A 20,219-nucleotide genomic window follows, 5' to 3' on the forward strand; every position below is an offset into this window, starting at 1 on the left:
TTTGTGGAAACGGTTCGTGGGGCGTCTCGTTAAATGATTGATATAAACACGAAAACCGCGCTAGAACTGGCCTGAAGGTCAATTATAAGCTAATGGCCACCGTCTCTGTATCGCGTTACCGTAGCGCGGTGTAATGATATCCCTCCCCTGCGATGCGATCAGGTTAAAACGTTAGAGCAACGCCGTGTACAGGGAAGTTGGATGCGGGCCTCGGATATGGACGGCTGCCCAGCCGCGCTGTTCGTCATCGCGTTTTTTCCGGCGTCGCCCTGCGTATGCATGTATGCGACCGACGGGCTGATTTCATAACGTGGGGAGGAAGATAGGAATGGGGCTTTGAGAGCGGATGAACGCCAGACCCGGTAGGCTCTATGCACCAACAGTGTCATCCGCGCTCCCGGGCCATGCAGACGACGCTCTAGAGGAGATGCGATAGTGGAGGCTGCTGATGCTGCTGCTGCCGCTGCGGTCCGATCAGATGTTATTTGTGTCTTGAGCATCATCACCGTGACGGACAGAGAGATCGACATCGAGCTACGGAGCCAGGGACAGCGCAGACCGGAGAACAGAGGATGGAGTTCAAGCATCTGGTGGAGGCGGCGGAGAAATGGTGCTCCGGTAACCCGTTCGACCTCATCTTCGCCGAGGAGGACGACGAGCGGCGGCTGGACTTTTACGCGGAGCCCGGAGTCTCCTTCTACGTGCTGTGTCCCGGCGGCACCGACAGTTTCGTAAGTGAGCTTCTGCGGGGCCTTTGCTGCTGTATGAGTGTGTGTGTGTGTGTGTGTGTAGTTGTAGGTGTGTCGAGGGTGGACTGGAGGTGGGGTTGTCCCGGTTGGGTCCCGGTTTTCCAGCTGGCGGACATGACAGAGGAGGGGAGGAGAGGCTTTGGGGCGAGGAGCGCAGGGGATGATGTCATTTTAGTGTGGGTGCACACCCCTCTCCGCTCCGTCGATGGTGTTTTTCGCCTCCATCACATTCAGCGGCGATAGCCCTCTGAACCACAACACCATCACACCAGGCAGGTAGAGAAACACAAGGCCCGGGACTTTCAGAATAAAAGCATACAATGGCAGCCTGAAGAATTCTATCGGCGGAGATCGAAATTACAGCATGTTCTGATTATAATGTCTGTTATTTATAGACAATAATGGTCTGCTTGCATCTAAACGTTTCCACATTTATCCACTCACTTACATGATCCAAGAGGTTGTTGCTACGTAAATGATGGTGTTTTTTGTATTAATATATTTTATTTCCTTTATGATGTCAGGAACGGCGCCTTTGCCAATATTTCATTTGCTCTGAGCAATAAAAATCTTGAGCAGTATCAGAGCAGCCGAGCAACGAGCCCAGTAGCTACAGGCCTGCACAGATCCTCCACATGCTCTTAAAGCGACACGCTGATCCAGTGTGGTGCAGTGTTATGAGTCCTAAAGCTCCTGAGGCCGGAGCCGCACACCGCTCCCTCCTCCTGCTCAGTGACAGAGGGGAGCAGATGGAGATGACCCACGAGCCAGAGCGTCTGCTCACTCAATAACACATTATGTCACGCTGACCGTGCCTCCGTTGTGTTTGCAGAGCCGCGCGCGCACGTGATGAAACGGGACTCGTCCCGTAAACAGCGCGTCACGGCAGCTGCTCGAGCGAGAGCTTATGGCCGCTTCCCCATGATCAAAACGTGTCATTGGGAAAATCATTACGGAGAAAAACCTAGCAGATGGTTCAAAAACAAAAAAAAACTGTCGCACACATAGGTTTAGATGTGGTTCATTTCCAAGTTTAGTAATGGAACCCGTGCTTTAACTGCATTCACACACACATCTCTCTCTTAGTTCAACTGCTGTACGTGCACATAAGAGTCTGCAGAAGATCTAGTTACTGTTGTTCGATCAATACTGATATCAGCAGCGTGTTTTACATGCTCCCTACCCCTCCTACACACGCACACACTGACAAGGAAGGAGCGAGCGAGAGAACGAGAGAGAGAGAGAGAGAGAGATTACTGTACTTTGATTTTGTCAAAGCTGTGGACGTCCAGTGCATCAGCCACTAGAGGGCGCTGTAAGATCAGCTCCTGGACACTCGACACCGTTGTTAGGAACTAACCTGTGTGTGTGTGTGTGTGTGTGTGTGTGTGTGTGTGTGTGTGTGTGTGTGTGTGTGTGTGTGTGTGTGTGTGTGTGTGTGGTATTTAGTCAGTGCATATGACTTCTCATAGGTGTCTTAACAGTATATCAGCTCACTCTAACCACAGTGGACATGAGTGGATGATGCGTGGGTCATTCATGGGTCACATGTTCCGGTGTGGCCTCAGATTGCCGGCCCTGCTCCGTCAGCCCCTCCCACTTAATGTACGCCTTTATCTCACACTTCCAGTAAGCGCTTTGAGGTGGCGCTAATGGGGAAGTTGCTCATAATTGGACCAGGAGTATTGCATCTGATAAACCCAGGTTGTAATCTGCCATTGTGAATCCAGATGTGGTACTGATACCGTTCTGCTTTCCCGTCTTCCTTCTTCTCCCATTCACCTGCTAACGTTTCCTGATGTGCGTCTGTGTGCAGCATGTGTGGAGCGAGAGTGAGGACTGCCTTCCCTTCCTACAGCTGGCCCAGGACTACATCTCCTCCTGTGGGAAGAAGACTCTGCTGGAGGTGCTGGAGAAGGTCTTCACCTCCTTCAGGCCTGTAAGGAAGCCACTTTTAAAGGGGCTTTGCTTTTCAAGCAAAGAGACAACTCCTTCATTTACATTAGAAACTGTCTTGAGCCTGATGTAAGTGCACTATTTAGCACCTGCAGCTGACTAGCTTAGCTTAGCACATAGCCAGGAGACAGTGGGTCTGTATCAGTCCAGGTCACATCAATACATGTGATCACAGACTGGAAAGACTGAAGGTGGAGGCTCAAAGGAGAAAGGTGCCGACTCTGTTTTACCGCTCCTCACGCCGCTGTCTCCTCCTCTGTCTCTCCGGCAGCTGCTGGGTCTCCCGGACATAGAGGACGACAGTTTCGAGCATTACCACGCCGACATGGAGGGAGAACCGGGGCCCGACCACCAGCAGATGGGGGTCAGCCAGCAGTGATGAACCCTCAGAGGGAGGCCTGCAGCTGGAGTGGAGCTGCTGTGACGCCCCAGGCCTCACGTCATCAGCCCGCGCACACCAACACCACACTTTGGTTCAAACACACACACACACACACACACACACACACATACACACACATACACACACATACAGACAACTTGCTAAAAAATGCACCACCATGTTCTTGAATGTCTCAGTGGCTTTGCTTCCCAAAGAGTGCACACTGTTGCACTTTGTTGACCTCCCCCCGTAATAAACACCTACACACACACACACACACACACACACACACACACACACACACACACACACACACACACACACACTGGGGCTACATGAGCGGCAGCCGTGTACAATGCAACTATCATAATCATCCACCATCTGGTTAGTTGAAGTTCCACAGCACAGCAATATTCCATCCGCCTCGGCCGGCTTCGTTATGCAGAAACGCCGCCGGGCGCCACCGCGACGCGCTCCCCCCGCGGGCTGTGGAGAGGAGCGCGGCGCGGCAGGCGAACGGGCGAGGAGCGGCAGCGGGACGGAGATGCAGATGCGCGAGCCGTGCCGCAGCCTTGGGCCCCTCCCGGTTTGGGTGACTCACCCCCTTTAGCTCCTCCGTCCTCAAGTCTTCCTGGTTGTTGGTGGTTCACAGCTCGCCCCCCTTTTTGCCCCTCAGCACAATCTTTGCCAAAAACCTCGTTTGTGCATGTTGCTTTCAACCGGCTTCTCGACCCATGCGTTTAGTAAGTGCACAGGCCGCCCCCCCCCCTCCTCCGGGCGATGGGACGGGGAGGAGACCCTATCTGTCCGCTCCCCTCTGCCTGCCCCTGTTAGAAGTCTGATCTAATGGTGTGTTGTTGTATGTCACATCCAGTGCACTGCGATGCTTCAGCCCCCTCCCACCATCATCATCAACCACATGCAAGACTGTTTGAGGTGGACCTTTACTTTGGCTTATGGTAACCGTTTTGTCTTTTTATCGCCTCTTTGAATGTTTCTCATGCAGTGTATCTTCCGTTCGACCTCCAACGTGTGTGAAATTGTTCAATAAACCGTGTGAACTGACTGTTGAGCGGCTTATGTTTCCGTTTTTTCTTCACGGCCTGAAGTTAGCAGGAGACAAAACGCCCAACATGGAGGCCTTTTCATATCACACTGTGGACTGGTGACCTGCTGCTGGTGTTACTGGGGCTGACGTCACGCACCACCTGACGCACCCTTTCTTTGGGAGGAGTTATAGACAGGATGCCGCTGGCTGGCCTTCAAAATAAAAGCATAGACGTGGCGGTGGTTTGGAAATGAACCGTCACAGGACGCATTTTGCAGCACTTTACTATAGTGTCAGTATCTATAATACTTCTACTCCACTGCGTTTCAAAGGTGAATACAAACCGTTTATTCTGTTGCACTTCTTTCACAGGTAGGTAGTCAAATAACACTTTTATGGCAAAACTACTAAGGGACATTAATTAAAAGATATTCACACTTTAGTAATGATTAACAATACCTCTCCACATAGGCATCCTATGTAGGATAGGTTTTTAATACAAAACTATGTGAATGCATGTGTAACATGTGACTGTTAGAAATTCAGATCTAAGTGTTCATATATTCTCTTAGTTTAGTTTTAGTTTTTATTATTTCCTCTTACACTGTTTATTTAAAAGAATAAGCAGAATAGAAAGAAACAATAGTTTTGGATTCTTGAATCTTCCTTTTGTTTGACAGCAGAAACTTGTTAAAGGAATAAAATCTTGGAAGCACAATTAAAAAATATAACACATGCTATCAAACAATTATTGCAGACTAAGGCGCACAAAACTGTTCAGATTGCTTTTCAGAGATGTGACATTTAATACGTACTGACTTGTGCTAAATGTAATACTTTTACTTTGAAGGTGAGTTTATGTTAATGGGTTGAACTTTGTGTTGTTTGACGGAGCTGCCTCGCGGGGAGGAGGGCAATCCTTGCTTTTATTTTTCTTTCCAGACGGCCGCAGATGAGCACAAAAACAAACTTGAACCGGGCGAACTTTGGATCAAGGCTCGCGCTTGTGTTGCCGTCAGAAGCGGCGGAACCGAAGAGATTTTGCCTTTATATTTAGAACAGTTTCTGAAGGGAAGAGGTCTTAAAAACAACCAGTTGGAAATTAAGTTATGCGTCAGCGAGTGCGCACTTTACGCACAGAGCGCACAATAAAACTTTGAGATGCTGGATCCCGTCGCTGTTGCTTTTCACGTGTTAGTTCGTTTTTCCTCTGCCAGTTTCAGACCTGCGGGATTGAACGTCATGATGATTCGAGGCTAAAAAAGCCACTTACAAAAATAAAGCGCACTCCAATCCTGAGCCTGAGACAACATGGGGGCCAAACAGAGCAACACGGCGTTTGATGGCAGAACTCGGGCTTATTCCAGCTCCGATCTCCCATCTGGTAACGCCAGCGGAGGGGAAAGGATTGCGGGTTTTAGGTACACAAATGGACCAGATGGCCCCCGGATCCGTTACACAGGTGGGGGGCCGACCAGCTCCGGGCTCAGCATACCGGCCGGCGGCAGGTCAGGGTCACACGTGCTGAATCAGAGTCTGGATGGGCCGGATGGTGAGGATCAGCTTCCCCCCGAGGGCCACAGGCTGCTGATAGGGTCCCTGCCGGCTCACCTGTCCCCTCACCTGCTGGGAGGTAAGTCTGTAACGCGTTTGTTACTACAGTTTCAAAATAAAAGTATTAACAGACAAATCAATTTATTGTTCACTACATGTAAAAGTTTACTTCAGGTCTAGTGTTTATAGCTAACTTGTTACTTCACATTTGCTGCCCTGCAAAGCTTTAATCAAAGCAGTCACTGGGTGATTTTCCATTTGACATGTGATACCTGGCCGGTGACTGGGCCCATTGTTTAGCGCTTGTGCACTTTTATTGTAACTACAGGTGGTTGTCGGACCAGAGACGGTTTTCGTTTCCTGCTTCTCTTCTGTGCTGTAAAAACGGTTTGTGCTTTTCACTCCAGCTGAGAGGGAAGAGTGTGTTATGTAGGTCAGCAGATAAGAGCTTCCTGCTGGTTACACATTGCCTAAACACACAGACACACACACACACACACACACACACACACACACACACACACACACACACACACACACACACACACACAAACTTCCTGAATCCACACGTCTAGATGTTTCATAACTGTGGGGCTGTCTTCGAGAGCAGATCACAACAACACAAGGCGTAAATTAACACAACACAACCATCGCTGTACAACTCTAACATCCAGACACAAGCTCACAGAGCAAAGATCCAACATTTTCTATCTGAGTTCCTTCATGACTCACTCAGTGAAGGTATATCTTATATCTCTCTCATTTTGATTCCTCCAGTGAGTAGTTTAACGATTAATAATCAATAGCTTTAATCACCTTTGCTCATTGTGTCCATGTGACTCCCAACTCCTGACATGTATGCCGCCTTATCTCATTTCATCACCTCACTTCCCCACACAAACATGTGGCTCCCGGCAAACACGGAGATAAGTGTTCCCCGCAGTTGTCAATGTGTCTGTTGTCCCTTTCCTGGCTGAGGTTTTACGACGCTAAACACGCGATTAGCTTGTCTCAGGTCAGGCAGCTGCTGCCCTAATAATCTCCAAGGCCGCTGAGAAGCACAGCACTGAGGAAGTGTGTGCGTGGGTCAAATGAGGCGTTCGCGTGCCGTTAGACGTTGGAAGTGACAGTTAAGGGTGAAAACAGGAGGAAAGGTAACAAAGTGTTTACAGCACACAGAGCCGCTGGGCGCCGCCAGGTGTTGAGGTCGCGACAGCCCACAAACCTGTGTACACGTCAATACCAGGCTGCAGCGGAACCGTTGGCACATCTGGACCCTCACGCGCCTCTTCTTTGTGTTTCCCCTCGCAGGTTTCCACTGTCCCGTTTGCTCCAAGTTCATGGCGTCGGACGAAATCGAGAAGCACCTGCTCATGTGTTTCAGCAAGTCACGTCTCACCTACAACAGTAAGAAGCAGGGGGTGAAAGGGCAGAATCGAGGCCACAGTGACCTTTTATACTGTGTATCTCTCAGTTCTCCTTTACAGGTTTACTTTAAATTACAAACAAAACAACAATGAGCTTTAGGAGGAAGTGTTTATTTTAAGAATAAAGGAACAATAACGCAGTTGGAACACTGTCAATTGTATGTGAAATCCCTGCATTCGGGGAATTCAGATATGACCAGAACAGTGAGTCAGCAGCTCCTGACTTTGTCCTGTCCAGCAGTTCAACAAGCAGCATGTATTAGGCTGAATGCAGAATTGTGATGATGAGTATATAAGAAATACCTTCTTGATTCAAGGTTTATTTTGGGTTTTATTTAGTCCATTCTGAGTCTGTGTGGTGTTGCTGTGTTGGTGGACAGGTTGAGTTTGTGCGTCGGGGTGTGTGTGTGTGTGCGGGCGTTGCAACCAGCTGCTGAAACCAAACAAATCAATTAAGCAAACAATAGGCACAAAGTAAATAAATAGGGATGTCACATTCATAACTAAATAACAGGTTTACCTGTGAAATTAATATCAATACTAATAATAGTGTTAAGGCATGTGTATATGTACATATATGTATGTATGTAACATACATATATCAAAAACACACACACATGCATTATTATACAAAATATATCATAATAATTTATAACAGCCATGACACACATCACAACTACCATAATCAAACATTATTGATGCTCATATCTTCTCACTTTGCTGCCGTAACATCGTGAGGAACAGCTGCACACAAACCCAACTGACAGGGTCCAGTGTTCGTGGGTGAAACACGCGGCCAGCGAGCAATGGTCTACAGCAAGCCGCTCGTTGAGTGATGTCAGGCTGTGTGCGAGTCACTGACACTATGGGGACGTGATGCACTGGAGCGAAACTATATGAGGATTAAGAATGGAAAGTAAATGTGCTTGATTCAAAGCATGCTGCGTTGTCTGTAACACCGGAAAAACGAGTTCCAGAGCTGCTCACTCACTAAAACACTTAATGAGCAGTGAACACACAGGATAGTCATCACTATCATTATAAACCCCTTTAACTTTATTGTCTGCCATTAGTCGCTGCAGTTCGTTGATTGTTGACATAGTTATAGGATGATCTAATAAAGCCAAACAAGCCTGTCATTGTTTTCTCCCAGTGGGATTTTTTTTGTTTTTAGAGACGACCTGTCAAGAGTCTTTTTAATTAATTTTTTATTGTATTCTTGTTATGTGCAGGTATTTCTGTTTGCGTAAGCTCCTGCTGACAGGCCAAATGAAGCATCCAGGCCAGGCTCATGTGGGCATTCTATATGATGCAAACTGTCCTGGAGAAATACTGGAAAATAAACATATAGGAAGCTAAAGATATTTATAGGGAGAAGAAGAACTGGAAATACTGGGACGTTCACCTTAAGTCTCTTTGATCTGTGTTTGCAAACAGAAACACAGAGGTCTCATCTTTTACAGATGGACAGACTGGTTGCTGCTTACACATTTGTGTGCAGGTTGTGTTGAATGAGAGTGATTTCCGCTGAGTAGGCATTTTTGCTCGACACAGTTCTTGCAACAGGGTTTGGAATCCTCAGATGACATTGAGGATTCTCAGTCTCTTCACTGTGCATTTTAAGCAGCTGAGACATTGTGTGAGTCATTCACTTTAGGAACCTTCAATCCCCAGAAACACAAGTGAACTAGAACAGCGTACAATAAATAAATAGCTCAAAGCGAATACAGCTGCGTTTTCAGCAGCCGTCTACACACACAGACCTACTGTATGTGCACACACACAGGAAAGAGAGACGCACATTTCCTGTGTACCTGCTGCTGTTGTTCGTTCATGTGAACGCACACACACCTTTCACCTTATAAGCAGCCACCACACGATGAACTGTAACTGTTACATGCAAATCACAGGTAGCATATTTGAGCCTATCACATGCAGCAGATGCATTAAAGAAAATACAGACATCTGCTTATCTCCCACCTATTCAAATATTATGAAGCACATTTGAATGAGGTTTTCTTTGCTCTCTTTTTTGCTGCATGGGAAAGGCTTGTTTGAGTTAGTCTACTGTTTTGACAAATACGCAGGTACATATTTGTTGCAGCAACGTAAACTTCAAACCTAATTGATTTCAGAATTATGTGATGAATTATGTGATCAGAAAGTTTACCTTCTTGACTTTGAATACTGTGCTATCAGGGCAGTTCTAAATCACACAACCTATTCCCACTGAACGATGCATGTTTTCACTCTTTGCAAGCATAATGCAAAACCTGTTCTCACGTGAGCACAGATGACAACAGGTATCCTAGCAGCAAGTGTTTAAACAGTGGTTTCTGCATGAATCACTGGCTGAACTGAACATATGATTCATACTTCGGTGTGCGAGGCCGCTCTTTGCTCAGTCTGTCTTTGTCCGTATTGTCTTTCTCAGAGGACATCCTGTCCAGAGACTCTGGGGAATGTGCCATCTGTTTAGAGGAGCTGGAGCAGGGAGACACCATTGCCAGACTGCCCTGCCTCTGTATTTACCATAAAGGGTAAACTATGGCTCAGTAGCTGGATAAATGCATTGACCTGCTACAATCAACATATAGAGTAACTTAGCAGCTCTGATGACGCCAATCTACTTCATTATAATTGCTTACCATCATGTACTTCAACTTGCTGATTATCCTTTTCCTGATTCAGGTGCATAGATGAGTGGTTTGAGGTGAACCGCTCGTGTCCAGAGCATCCTGCCGACTAGGAGCAGCAGGAGGACGGCGTCGATCACCTGAACACGACCGCGGTCGACCGTGTCCCCTGACCTCATCCCAACACTGTCTGCTCCTGCCGAGGATCAGCGCTCCTCAGGAAATTCATGTGTGACATTGTTGTACACCGGATTTTTTCCCATTGCCTCATGGAACTGTGATGAACTTTGGATATTTTTTTCAAAAACATGGTGGAATTAAAAAAAAAAAAAACACTGGGGGAGCCTCTTGTCTCCAGGAAATACGTGAATGCTCCTTATGCCACCTGCTGGCACAAAGTGGACGTCTGCAGCCTGGGCTCTAAATGATGGATGTGGTTTTGTAGAATGGACTCAGTAGAGTAACGTCAGTCGTTGCCAGACATTTAGGTGCATGTCTGTTCAAAGACTTGCTCGGAAGGCAGAGGGCTGCTGTTGTGCAATGTTAAAATACAGCCAAACAGAATAAAACATGCCTATATGAGCTATAAGGGATGATTACAGTGTTGATGGTAGTTAGAAATAATACTTGTATTGCAAATTGTCTATCACTGTCGTCTGTTAAACAATCATGTTTCTAGACCAAATAGTGCAATGTGAAAATTGGTAATTGTGCGACCATTCAGAACCACCATAATGTGACTGTGTAGCGTAGAGGTGAAATTGAACATATTTTAAAACGTCAAAAGGTGATTCATATTTCTAAGGAGTGCCATAATGTGCTGCTATGTCATAGACTGGAAGGTTTGCCTAAAATCTTTCAACCTTTGTTTGTTTTATTTCTCTTTGTACTGTAATGAATTGCACAAAATAAATGTTTTTAATTGCACACCAGTTGATGTTCAGCGCTTGTGGCTCTTTCCTCTATTCGAATGACTGTACACGCTGCTATGAGTATGTGTGTATATATATAACCTGGAAATTAAAGTATTAATTAAGATAAAGTTTAAATACTAGTTTCAATACATTCCTGAGCAGTGAAGTCAGTGAAGATAACAAAGTAGGATCGAAATATTATGGTAGACAAAAAGACAAGATATTTCCTAATAGGAAATGACAGCTATGAGAAATATTATTGTTTGTGTGTGTTACAATACTATTGTGTAAAGGAAAGTTCTCTTATGTGTTGTATGACCTTTTATTAAAGGTCAACATATTATGTTGGGTAACATTTTCTGTGTTTGAACTTGAATAAATACTGTGTTAATACGGCAAGAAATTATTAAGACGTATGACGTGAGTCTACTGACGTAAGCACGTCAGTAGACTGCGTCGTGCGTGATGACGCATGCGCCCGGCAACGTTTTCGCTACGAAAACCATCAGTTGTACACAGCAGCAAACACCGGAGCTTTGCTTCGTGTTTGAATTAAACGCAGACCACCTGGGTCATCGTGTAACACACGTTTGTTTCTGATTTTAAGGTGAGTGGTTGACGAGCTAGTTAATTCGCGACCAGGTCAGTTTTACGCTTCGCTTTCCCAGACTCTTGCGAGCATGCTAACTTTAGCTAGCCCCAGCAGGTCGACTGCTACATCAGTGTCCTGGTATTACGGTCATAGTGTGTAACAATTTAGATTTTGCTGCCTGGCAACGTACCTTTACCTGAACTGCGTTTCAAGTGAGACTAAAATCAAACATGTTGTGCTTCAGCTTGGGAACCGACAATATAGCGTCAAGATGTCATACATGCTACCGCATCTCCACAATGGCTGGCAGGTCGACCAAGCCATCCTGTCTGAGGAGGACCGCGTCCTGGTGATCCGCTTCGGACACGACTGGGACCCGACATGCATGAAAATGGACGAGGTTCTATACAGCATCGCTGAGAAGGTTTGACCAGTTCCTGATTCAGCTTGTGTACGATGCAGTGGCGTTAGCAGAGTATTGAAACGTGTTTCACAGCGCCGCCTGCTGGAAAGTTGTGGTACATTCATATTAACCTGACTTTATATAGACAACAAAACAAATTAATGTACGTGTACATTAGATGTCAGTGTTGTCATATAAATAGGTAAATTCGTCCATCAGTCCATCAAACTGGTTAAAACTGTACTTTTAACTCTGATAGGTCAAGAATTTTGCAGTCATTTACCTGGTGGACATCACAGAAGTGCCCGACTTCAACAAGATGTACGAGTTGTACGACCCTTGCACTGTAATGTTCTTCTTCAGGTATGACATCTACACCAGACAGTGCAAAATCAAAAATGGATTTTAAATTTTCATTAGACACTGCTCTCACAATGCTGTTTTTCCACAGAAACAAACATATCATGATTGACTTGGGAACTGGTAACAACAATAAGATCAACTGGACAATAGAAGACAAGCAGGAGATGATAGACATTGTTGAAACTGTGTACCGAGGAGCACGAAAAGGAAGAGGTCTGGTGGTGTCGCCTAAGGATTATTCTACAAAATACAGATATTAATTTTTATACTTTTTTTGGAAGATTTTTTCACTGATATTTTATGACACCGGAGACAGAGACTACAAACTACGGAAATCTAGAATAGTCTTTGGTTTTCTTTGGTAAAACAGGACAATTTTCTCAACATTCATTGTGTTACATTATGTGTGTGTTTGTAATTACAGATATTTTTCACTTGAGACTTGAGAGATTCTGCGACAAGCTTAGTTATTTCATTTTTGCCACAAACATCTATCAGTATTTAATTACGAACTGTAAGAAAACATGTTTGCAGTTTTCTGATTTTCACTGAAATTAAAGATTACTAAGCTGGTCTAACAGTTCTGTTCTGTTTAATCTGTTAGGGCTCTGATGTCTGTACTTATCATCTGTACTTGTGCCCTTATCAAGGGAGCATGCACTGCCCTAAAACGTCCATCAGATGGAGCCATGTGTATTATGAATATGAAAGTTTGCTGGGTGTATCACACAAGAATGTTATTCTGATACAGTTGGATGAAAAAATATACAGTAAAAATGAAAATGGGTTAAACATGAGTTTAAAATGGGACAGTAAAATATAGTAAAACTATAGTATAGCCATATAGGCTGTATAAGATAAGATTAAAAACTAATGATAATGACAAAATACTAGTCAGTATATCTAAGCTGAGATAACTGTTTATCGGTGTAATGTCTTGTGGGAAGAAACGCGTGTATGTGCTTGTTTTGGCGGCCGTCTCCCTTCAGCGCCTGCCAGAGGTGAGAGAGTCACATAAGCTTTGGCTGCAGTCAAAAGTGGTCTTTGGTGAACTTACACTGTCTCTGAGGAAGCTAAATGTGAGCTGCATGCCTTGTTAAAATAGAAACATTACATTCATGAGAGGGTTTAACTTCTCTTATTATAAGTTTTAGATGTAGATGAGAGTTTAATCTGTGGATGAAACACAGTGCGTCACAAAATAGTTTCAAATATGTAAAATGCTCATGAAGAAAGATAATTAATACAAGTCATCTGTCTTAATTGCTCTGTTTGCATTTCATCTTCAACCCACCATCCTGACAGCAGCGATCCATCAGTGGGAGAATGATCTACGGAAAGAAAGGAAAAAGAGTGCGAGGAAATAGTTGGTTGAGGGAGAGAAATGTCAGTAGATGAGCTCCATTAATATCCGCTGGCTGTCAACTCTGTCTTTTACAGTTCCCCTCACCCTGCACACAGACTCCCATTTATTGAGTAATAGATGAGCTGAAAAGGGACCAATCTTGATCCCGTCTGTCTCTGTTTGTTTCAGCGTTTAAATAACCCCTCCCCGACGTACGACTCGACCTCCTCACCTGTCCTCAGTGGGAAAACCTCTGGGGTTGGACAGTGTTTTTATTAGGAGAAATCCTCATGCTAGATATTGTGTGCAAACTATTTTGTCCATTTTTGTGTGGAGACCGTGATGAAGACCTCCAACCTGCATCACCCCCCCTCCCCGCCCCCGGCTGCCCACGTCCTGTCCACTTACATTAACACAGAGTCTGGCAGGCCTTTGTCTTTGTCTGGCCAGTCCCTGCAGGGCTTGTGTACAACATCACATGGAGTTCTGGGGCCAGGGGGGTTAAGGGGGGGGGTCGCCTTCATTGGTCCATTATAATTCAGATTATCATGCATTGTAGTTCCCTATTACTGTTAATAAACTCAGCCTCAGGGGTGGGGAGGGGGGCTGGTCGAGCGTAGGTCACTGGGAACCTCCAGTCCGGACACATATGCAGTCACGGCAGCACGTACGGTGAAGGTTTCTGTTTGTTGACGGGCACGAGGAGGCGGAGCTGCTTTTCCTACACACTATTAATCCAGGGTCTGTTTTCAGCTGATACGAGTGGATGCGGTGCACAAAGCGGGAGCAGCAGGCGGGCCGTTGGTGGTGACGGTGCCAGGGGGAAGACGCGCTGGCATCCCTCCACGTTCCCCTCTCGCTGCTGGTGCTTTCCTCCCTCCTCTTCTTCGCGTCTGACACCGTCCGTGTGTCTGCCCGACGTGGGGGGGGGGGAGGGGGGAGGGGCAACCACGCATTTCTGGGACACCCCACCCCCCACTCTCTGCAGCCTCTCCTGTTGGCCCCGATGCAGACACACACATGCGTACGCAAATATTGTGCTCACCCCCGTCCTTTTACCCAGCAACTGTGGTCACTGTGTCTCATCCAACGATGTGTCACCTCTGGATTGTCACGTTTTCAAGCTAAAGTTGGGAAACTCTTGCCGTCAACCTGCCATCACTGGTTCTGTCCGTCTTGTTTAAGGAACCAGATGATGTTGAATTATGCAGCTGTGTCTCTACTGGTGCAAAGCAGAGCGATATAATATATCAGTTCGTCCTTAAGGGGATTCGTTCAGATTTGCTGTGAACAAGAATGATCAGATTAGATTTTGGTGTTTAAAGGTCAAGGGTCAAGGCCACTTCCACGTCAAGTTAATATCGCTGGAGCACCTGAAGGGGCTTTCATTACATCTGACATTTGGAACCAACAGGCACATTTGTTAGCCTTGTTTATTTACTACTGAGCCTCAAATCTTCTAAAACAACAAACATTTAGCTGGATTATTTTATGCTAATCATCCTTAGACCCCTTAGAGGTATAATGTGACCTATTTGGGTGACTCTGCCCCCAGGTTGGAAACATCTGCAGTCCCATATTTTAATGAGAGAGTTGCCTGCCTCACGTCAAAGGACCTCACTGTCCTGCCAGTCGGCCTAGTGTCACGCCCGCTGCTTATTGTTGCTCCTCTCTCTATTCTGCAGCCTGAGCCTGGCTCTGCTGAAGGTTCCTCCCTCTCCTTTGACACTTGGTGCTGCTCAAAGAGGATTAACCGTGTTTCCAGTGTAATTCTGCGACTCTGTAACAAGCCTTGTGATGCTTTGTGCTTCGTGATTAAAACCAAAGTGTGATTAAATCTCCCCCAGTTAGAATCTGTGACCCTTTTCTTGCATATGCTTCCACCTATTCAACCCATAAACTTCAGTTTACCTCCCAGGTTACATCACAGCCTCTTTACATAACCGACACACCGGGAAGTGCCATCGAGACTCATCTTGACAGTTTTTGATTCCATAATTACTTCTAAGAGAGCTGAGAGACATGATGGAGCGATAGGAAGAGATGGTTCACTGCTATAGACACTAAGAAAAGATAGCGAGCGAAGGCTTATCGCCGAACTTCCTGCGCATCGAGACCTTATTTGTTCATCGCGTCTATTTCATTTCTTCTCTAGGATCTAGTGCGCTGCGTGGGCTTTAGAGTAGGTTCGAGTTTTGGCCCCGTGGGGGAATTACTCAGAGTAAATGAGCTGTTGCCTACAGGTTGGTGGAGATTAACAAGAGCAGATGTTTCGTTCCGATAAAACGCCGAAAGAAAGACACACTGCAAACCCGGCACCGTTAAATGGCTCCCCGCTTGCCTCCTTTCGTAGACGCTGACACACTTAGCAACTGAGTGTTGTGTTGGTTTATCCCCCCCTGGTCCCCCCTTTTCGGATGCCTTTTACTCCACTCAAGGACCTGTGACTAAATGGATTTGCCTCCCTCTTCCTGCGTCGTTCCCACAGGGGTGTCATCCTTCAATCTGGGACAAAATTAGAAGTCTGTTTAACGGCAAGCTACCAGAACGCGGAGAGGCTCCAGTCTGTGGCAATGCTGACGCCGGTTCACCATCCGCTCTCCGATCGGACACACATTAGATCTTGTCTTGTCGCATGAGGCCCCGTGCTCCACATGCTCCATGTCCAGTGATGGGAGGAAGCACCATCACAGGCTTTCGAGCCCAATTAGCACCTGCTCAGTCCTCACAGGCAGAGCCGGCCTCCCGCTGCACAGGAGGTGTGATGCTGAGAAATGCTCCAGCTGAACCAACACACACACACACACACACACACACACACACACACACACACACACACACACACACACACACACACACACACACACACACACACACACACACACACACACACGGCATATATATATATAAGACAAATGGACTAGTTTGTGCCGGTACAGGTTTGTCTTTTATCTTTTGTCTACTGCACATTATAGGGTCAAAAAAGATCACTTTATGAAGTGTGGATAAAATCATGAGGGCTGTTGACTAGAGACAGGGCCATCGCTTTAGTCCAGTAGAGCACTGACATGCTCAATTTAATGTACACTTTTAATAGAAATCCTGCATTATGTATTTAGGTTGATGCGTTTGAGGGATGGCTGGAAGGATGTAATGGGAGAATTCAAATCACATTACAGAAAGTACAGGCAGCATATTTGGAGGCAAATTGATACCAATCACCATCACATGACCTCAGATGCTGGAATTGTTCTTGAATTGTGCATACAGGTAAAACTTATTTATCTTATTTAAGCATTGTCTTATATATTCTCTCTTTGTCTCTCTCTCTCTCTCTCTCTCTCTCTCTCTCACACACACACACACACACACACACACACACACACACACACACACACACACACACACACACACACACACACACAATCCCCAATTTCTCTCTCTCTCACTTTCTCTCCAGCTGAAAATCTCCTGTACATGTATAGAAGTCTTTTGGTTCAGATGATGTCATCCTATGGACATTACAGCATCAGTCAGCCTGCTCCTCCACGTGACATTAAACAGGGGACTTTTGAGACAGAAGCTTAGAGAACTTTAATATTATTCACATGAAATTATAACTAAAACATATTGATGTGAATTTGTACATACTATTGCAAAGTTTGAATTTGGCCTCTGTGACAGTCATGATGAGGAGGAAAGAAAAGAGAAGAAAAATAATGTTTAACATGTTGTTTGAAAACGAATTCATACAACATACAATGATAAATGATGAGCTTCTAGCATCTCTCCCTCATGTTTGTTCCTCATCTTCCTTGTTCATCTTCCCATCCTCTGCTCTGTCTCTACATCATCATCATCATCATCATGTCTCATGCTCCCGTTCGAGCCCATGTCCCCCTACCTGCCTGTCTGTGCTGGTACAGCCCCCTCTCTCTGCCTCTGTCAATGCATTTTGCCCTTATAAGGAGAGAGCACAGGCAGACTGTACTATCGGCGTGAGCTTGGCGGGGGTGGTGCAGGGGCAGGGACACCACAGCGACTGGAACAGAACGAGGACAGAGGAGAGTGGGTGCACACTTTAAATGCGCTGACGGACACAGGGGAGGAGGGCGGATGATGAGGGAGGAGGGCCAGGTGAGGAGGGCATGCTCGCGCGTCAGGTTCAACAAATGCATCTGAGACGGAGACCTCCCATGTCAGAAGCTGGCGTCGGTCAACATTATTTATACACAGCACATTAATGCTGGTATTAGCTCAGCAGTGCAGCTCTGAGGAACGTCTGTATAATACCAGCTCACCACCTGCCCACATACCCATTGATATGGAACATTGGCTTGAGAGTCATGGAGCCGAGTGTGGGCTTCACTTTGGGAATCTGTGGTGCAACGTGACTTGTCCAGGCCTCAGATGGTCTGATGAGATGATGAGAGGAATAAGCCACTGGCTGAACAGAATAAACAAGAAGTGATGGAGGATTACTGAGCATGTCCAAATGACAAGCAACTCACCCTTCCTCAAACCAGTACACCCAGCATCTTTGCTGGCATACACTTACTGTAGTCTAGACTCACCGGTATCAATTTAAGCTGATGTAAGTATATAACTGAGATTCCTGAGCCAAAAAGTCCATCTGCCTGCGATGTATCAGCATCTAAATCATCTTAAAATGATACAGCTGGTCATCGCACCAACAGATGTGTAGTTCCTCAATAAAGAAAAACCTAATAATGTCTCTGTTTATAATATTTATACAACAATCATAATGGGGAAATTTTCTCAACCCAGGTTAATATTTTTCCGCAGACAGTCTGTGCTCTTCATGCAACAGCAAGCATGATGGGACAATTGACCTACAAAGTAATAGACACTGTATAAATAATCCAAGGTGCTCCACCTTATGCTGCTTGGCAATAATGCTCCAGGTATTAATATTTCAGCTAAATAAGACCTCCATATTTACATTGCACTTTCGCATATTCGAGGCAGGATTTTGAAAAATGCAGCCTGTCCCCCTTTTTTTAGCCTTCAAAACATTACAGGCTCTCGAACCGCAGGGCTGATTTAATGTTACAGGGGAGGAGTGTGGCTGTCGGACAAAGGCGTTGAAACACCAGACCTCCAGCAATCATTAGCTTCTCTGGAGGCAACTTTAACTAGCAGCTTATACGCTAATGTGCTCAGCGGCCGTCCTCCGTCTGAGGAGACTCGCTATTTATTCATTTATTGCCCTCCGTCTTCACAGAGCCACATGGCAACGCAGCCAGGTCAGGTGATGATCATGTGTCCCCACACACACACACACACACACACACACACACACACACACACACACACACACACACACACACACACACACACAAAGACACACACAAAGACAATGGCGCAAGCCTACTATTAACAGCATACAGAACTGAATTTCACGGGGCGGTGAGACGTGAACTACTTATCCACCAGGCAGAGTTCAGTTGGTCAGGAGGTTTTCATACTAGGCCTCACATCAAAGATAATGTTTATTCACAGGCAACAGGCAAAGCTGCCCCCGCAGCCCCTTCTCCCGTTTCAAAGGCAACATCTGTTCCTGGGCCTGTTTGACTCATTAGGGGTGGCAGTGCCTGCTGCAGCTGTGAAAGTGGAATTTTAATTGTTCGAAAGCGTTCCAGATTCGGATGCGTTGAGTTATTAACCAAGTTAATAAATGACCTGGTCCGTGTTTAAGGATGAAATTAAAACAGTTACTGATTATATGCATTAATAAGCCGAGACAAAGAGTCAGAGCTGCCACAAAGCTGATGGGTCGAACCAGCCTGTAAAAGTGAGGCCATCACATTTGAATTTAAACAACTAAAACCAACAGATGTTACCATTAGTATGTAGCAGGAACTTTCTGCAATTTGCTGCAGTTTATTCACCTGGTGAGGACTACATTTGTTTTAATATACTTTTTGCATTTAAAAGTGAAACCAGGTAAAACTACAACGTCAGTGTTGATATCATTGGTTTTGGGAAAGACTACTTGTTTGCATCAAAGCATTCATGCGGTTGAGCGCAGTGGGGGGCTCATTCTACATTGAGGGAAGCAAATAGAGTCACTAAATACGACATAATGCCAGAATGAGGTGTGCATCATTATAAGGAGTCTCACACCAGCTATGACCTCCCACTCACTGAGCCTCAGTGACTCAGACGCCGGTCCCTCTGCAGAGAGACACCTGTGGCGGCACGCGGTGGCGATGCAGCGCAGGACGATTTGCAGCGAGTGAGGTAATGACTAACTAACGGTAGAACCCCTCTTCTCCCGTCATACGCCGCAGATGCATCATGGGAGTAGGAGTCAAGATTCACACTCATCAAGAATTTATTCTGCTTTCTCGTCAAGACGATGTGAAACCAACAGACACTTGTCAGACAGCCACAAAAACAGGAAGAGTCGTATTTATGACCCGATATTTAAGTCCTTCCCTTGTTTTTCATTTAGGTTACAAGATTGTGAGTAGACAATGTTTTTAAATGAATACTACATGTAAGGCTTTAGTACTGTAACTACTAAGCTAATGAACTGATTAAAACTTACTAACTTATTGGCAGTTGAGTAGAAATGGGGACCCACTACAGTCAAACAGTTAAAAACGACTGAGCCATGCTTTGTGTGGTTCCCCTGTATTATTAGATGGTGTTGTTCCTCATGGCTGACCACACAAGGCCACGTTGCCATTGCATGTGCTTCTTTTAGTGTTGGTGACAGCGAGGTTTTCACGCATCGAGATGCAACCTCTGTTTCTCGGGTCACGACTGTCGAATAATAATTCACTGGCGTGAATAAGTTCCGCGTAGCCTGAAAAGTAAAGAA

General features: G+C 45.7%; 3 protein-coding genes across 4 annotated transcripts; all 3 read left to right on the forward strand.

The window, feature by feature from the left end:
• The first annotated feature begins 219 nt into the window (after positions 1–219).
• mturn (maturin, neural progenitor differentiation regulator homolog (Xenopus)) lies at positions 220–4,157 on the forward strand. 2 transcript variants are annotated; one of them, XM_029166277.1, is made up of 4 exons: positions 220–362; positions 498–731; positions 2,566–2,688; positions 2,977–4,157. In XM_029166277.1, the coding sequence occupies exons 2-4, from the start codon at positions 573–575 to the stop codon at positions 3,082–3,084; spliced, it is 390 nt and encodes a 129-aa protein (XP_029022110.1). In that variant the 5' UTR covers positions 220–362; positions 498–572; the 3' UTR covers positions 3,085–4,157. The 2 variants fall into 2 exon arrangements, with proteins under 2 accessions (XP_029022110.1, XP_029022109.1); XM_029166276.3 differs by having other exon boundaries at positions 313–731.
• An 853-nt stretch (positions 4,158–5,010) lies between these two features.
• Positions 5,011–10,684, forward strand: LOC114865899 (E3 ubiquitin-protein ligase znrf2-like). The gene is made up of 4 exons (XM_029167412.3): positions 5,011–5,768; positions 7,001–7,096; positions 9,551–9,656; positions 9,808–10,684. Exons 1-4 carry the CDS (start codon positions 5,447–5,449, stop codon positions 9,863–9,865), a joined length of 582 nt encoding a protein of 193 aa, XP_029023245.1. The 5' UTR covers positions 5,011–5,446; the 3' UTR covers positions 9,866–10,684.
• Positions 10,685–11,112: 428 nt separating this feature from the next.
• txnl4a (thioredoxin-like 4A) lies at positions 11,113–12,597 on the forward strand. The gene is made up of 4 exons (XM_029167955.3): positions 11,113–11,273; positions 11,503–11,682; positions 11,921–12,024; positions 12,113–12,597. Exons 2-4 carry the CDS (start codon positions 11,530–11,532, stop codon positions 12,282–12,284), a joined length of 429 nt encoding a protein of 142 aa, XP_029023788.1. The 5' UTR covers positions 11,113–11,273; positions 11,503–11,529; the 3' UTR covers positions 12,285–12,597.
• Positions 12,598–20,219: the final 7,622 nt, after the last annotated feature.

The sequence above is a fragment of the Betta splendens genome, chromosome 11 (assembly GCF_900634795.4).
Source record: "Betta splendens chromosome 11, fBetSpl5.4, whole genome shotgun sequence".
Classification (NCBI taxonomy): domain Eukaryota; kingdom Metazoa; phylum Chordata; class Actinopteri; order Anabantiformes; family Osphronemidae; genus Betta; species Betta splendens.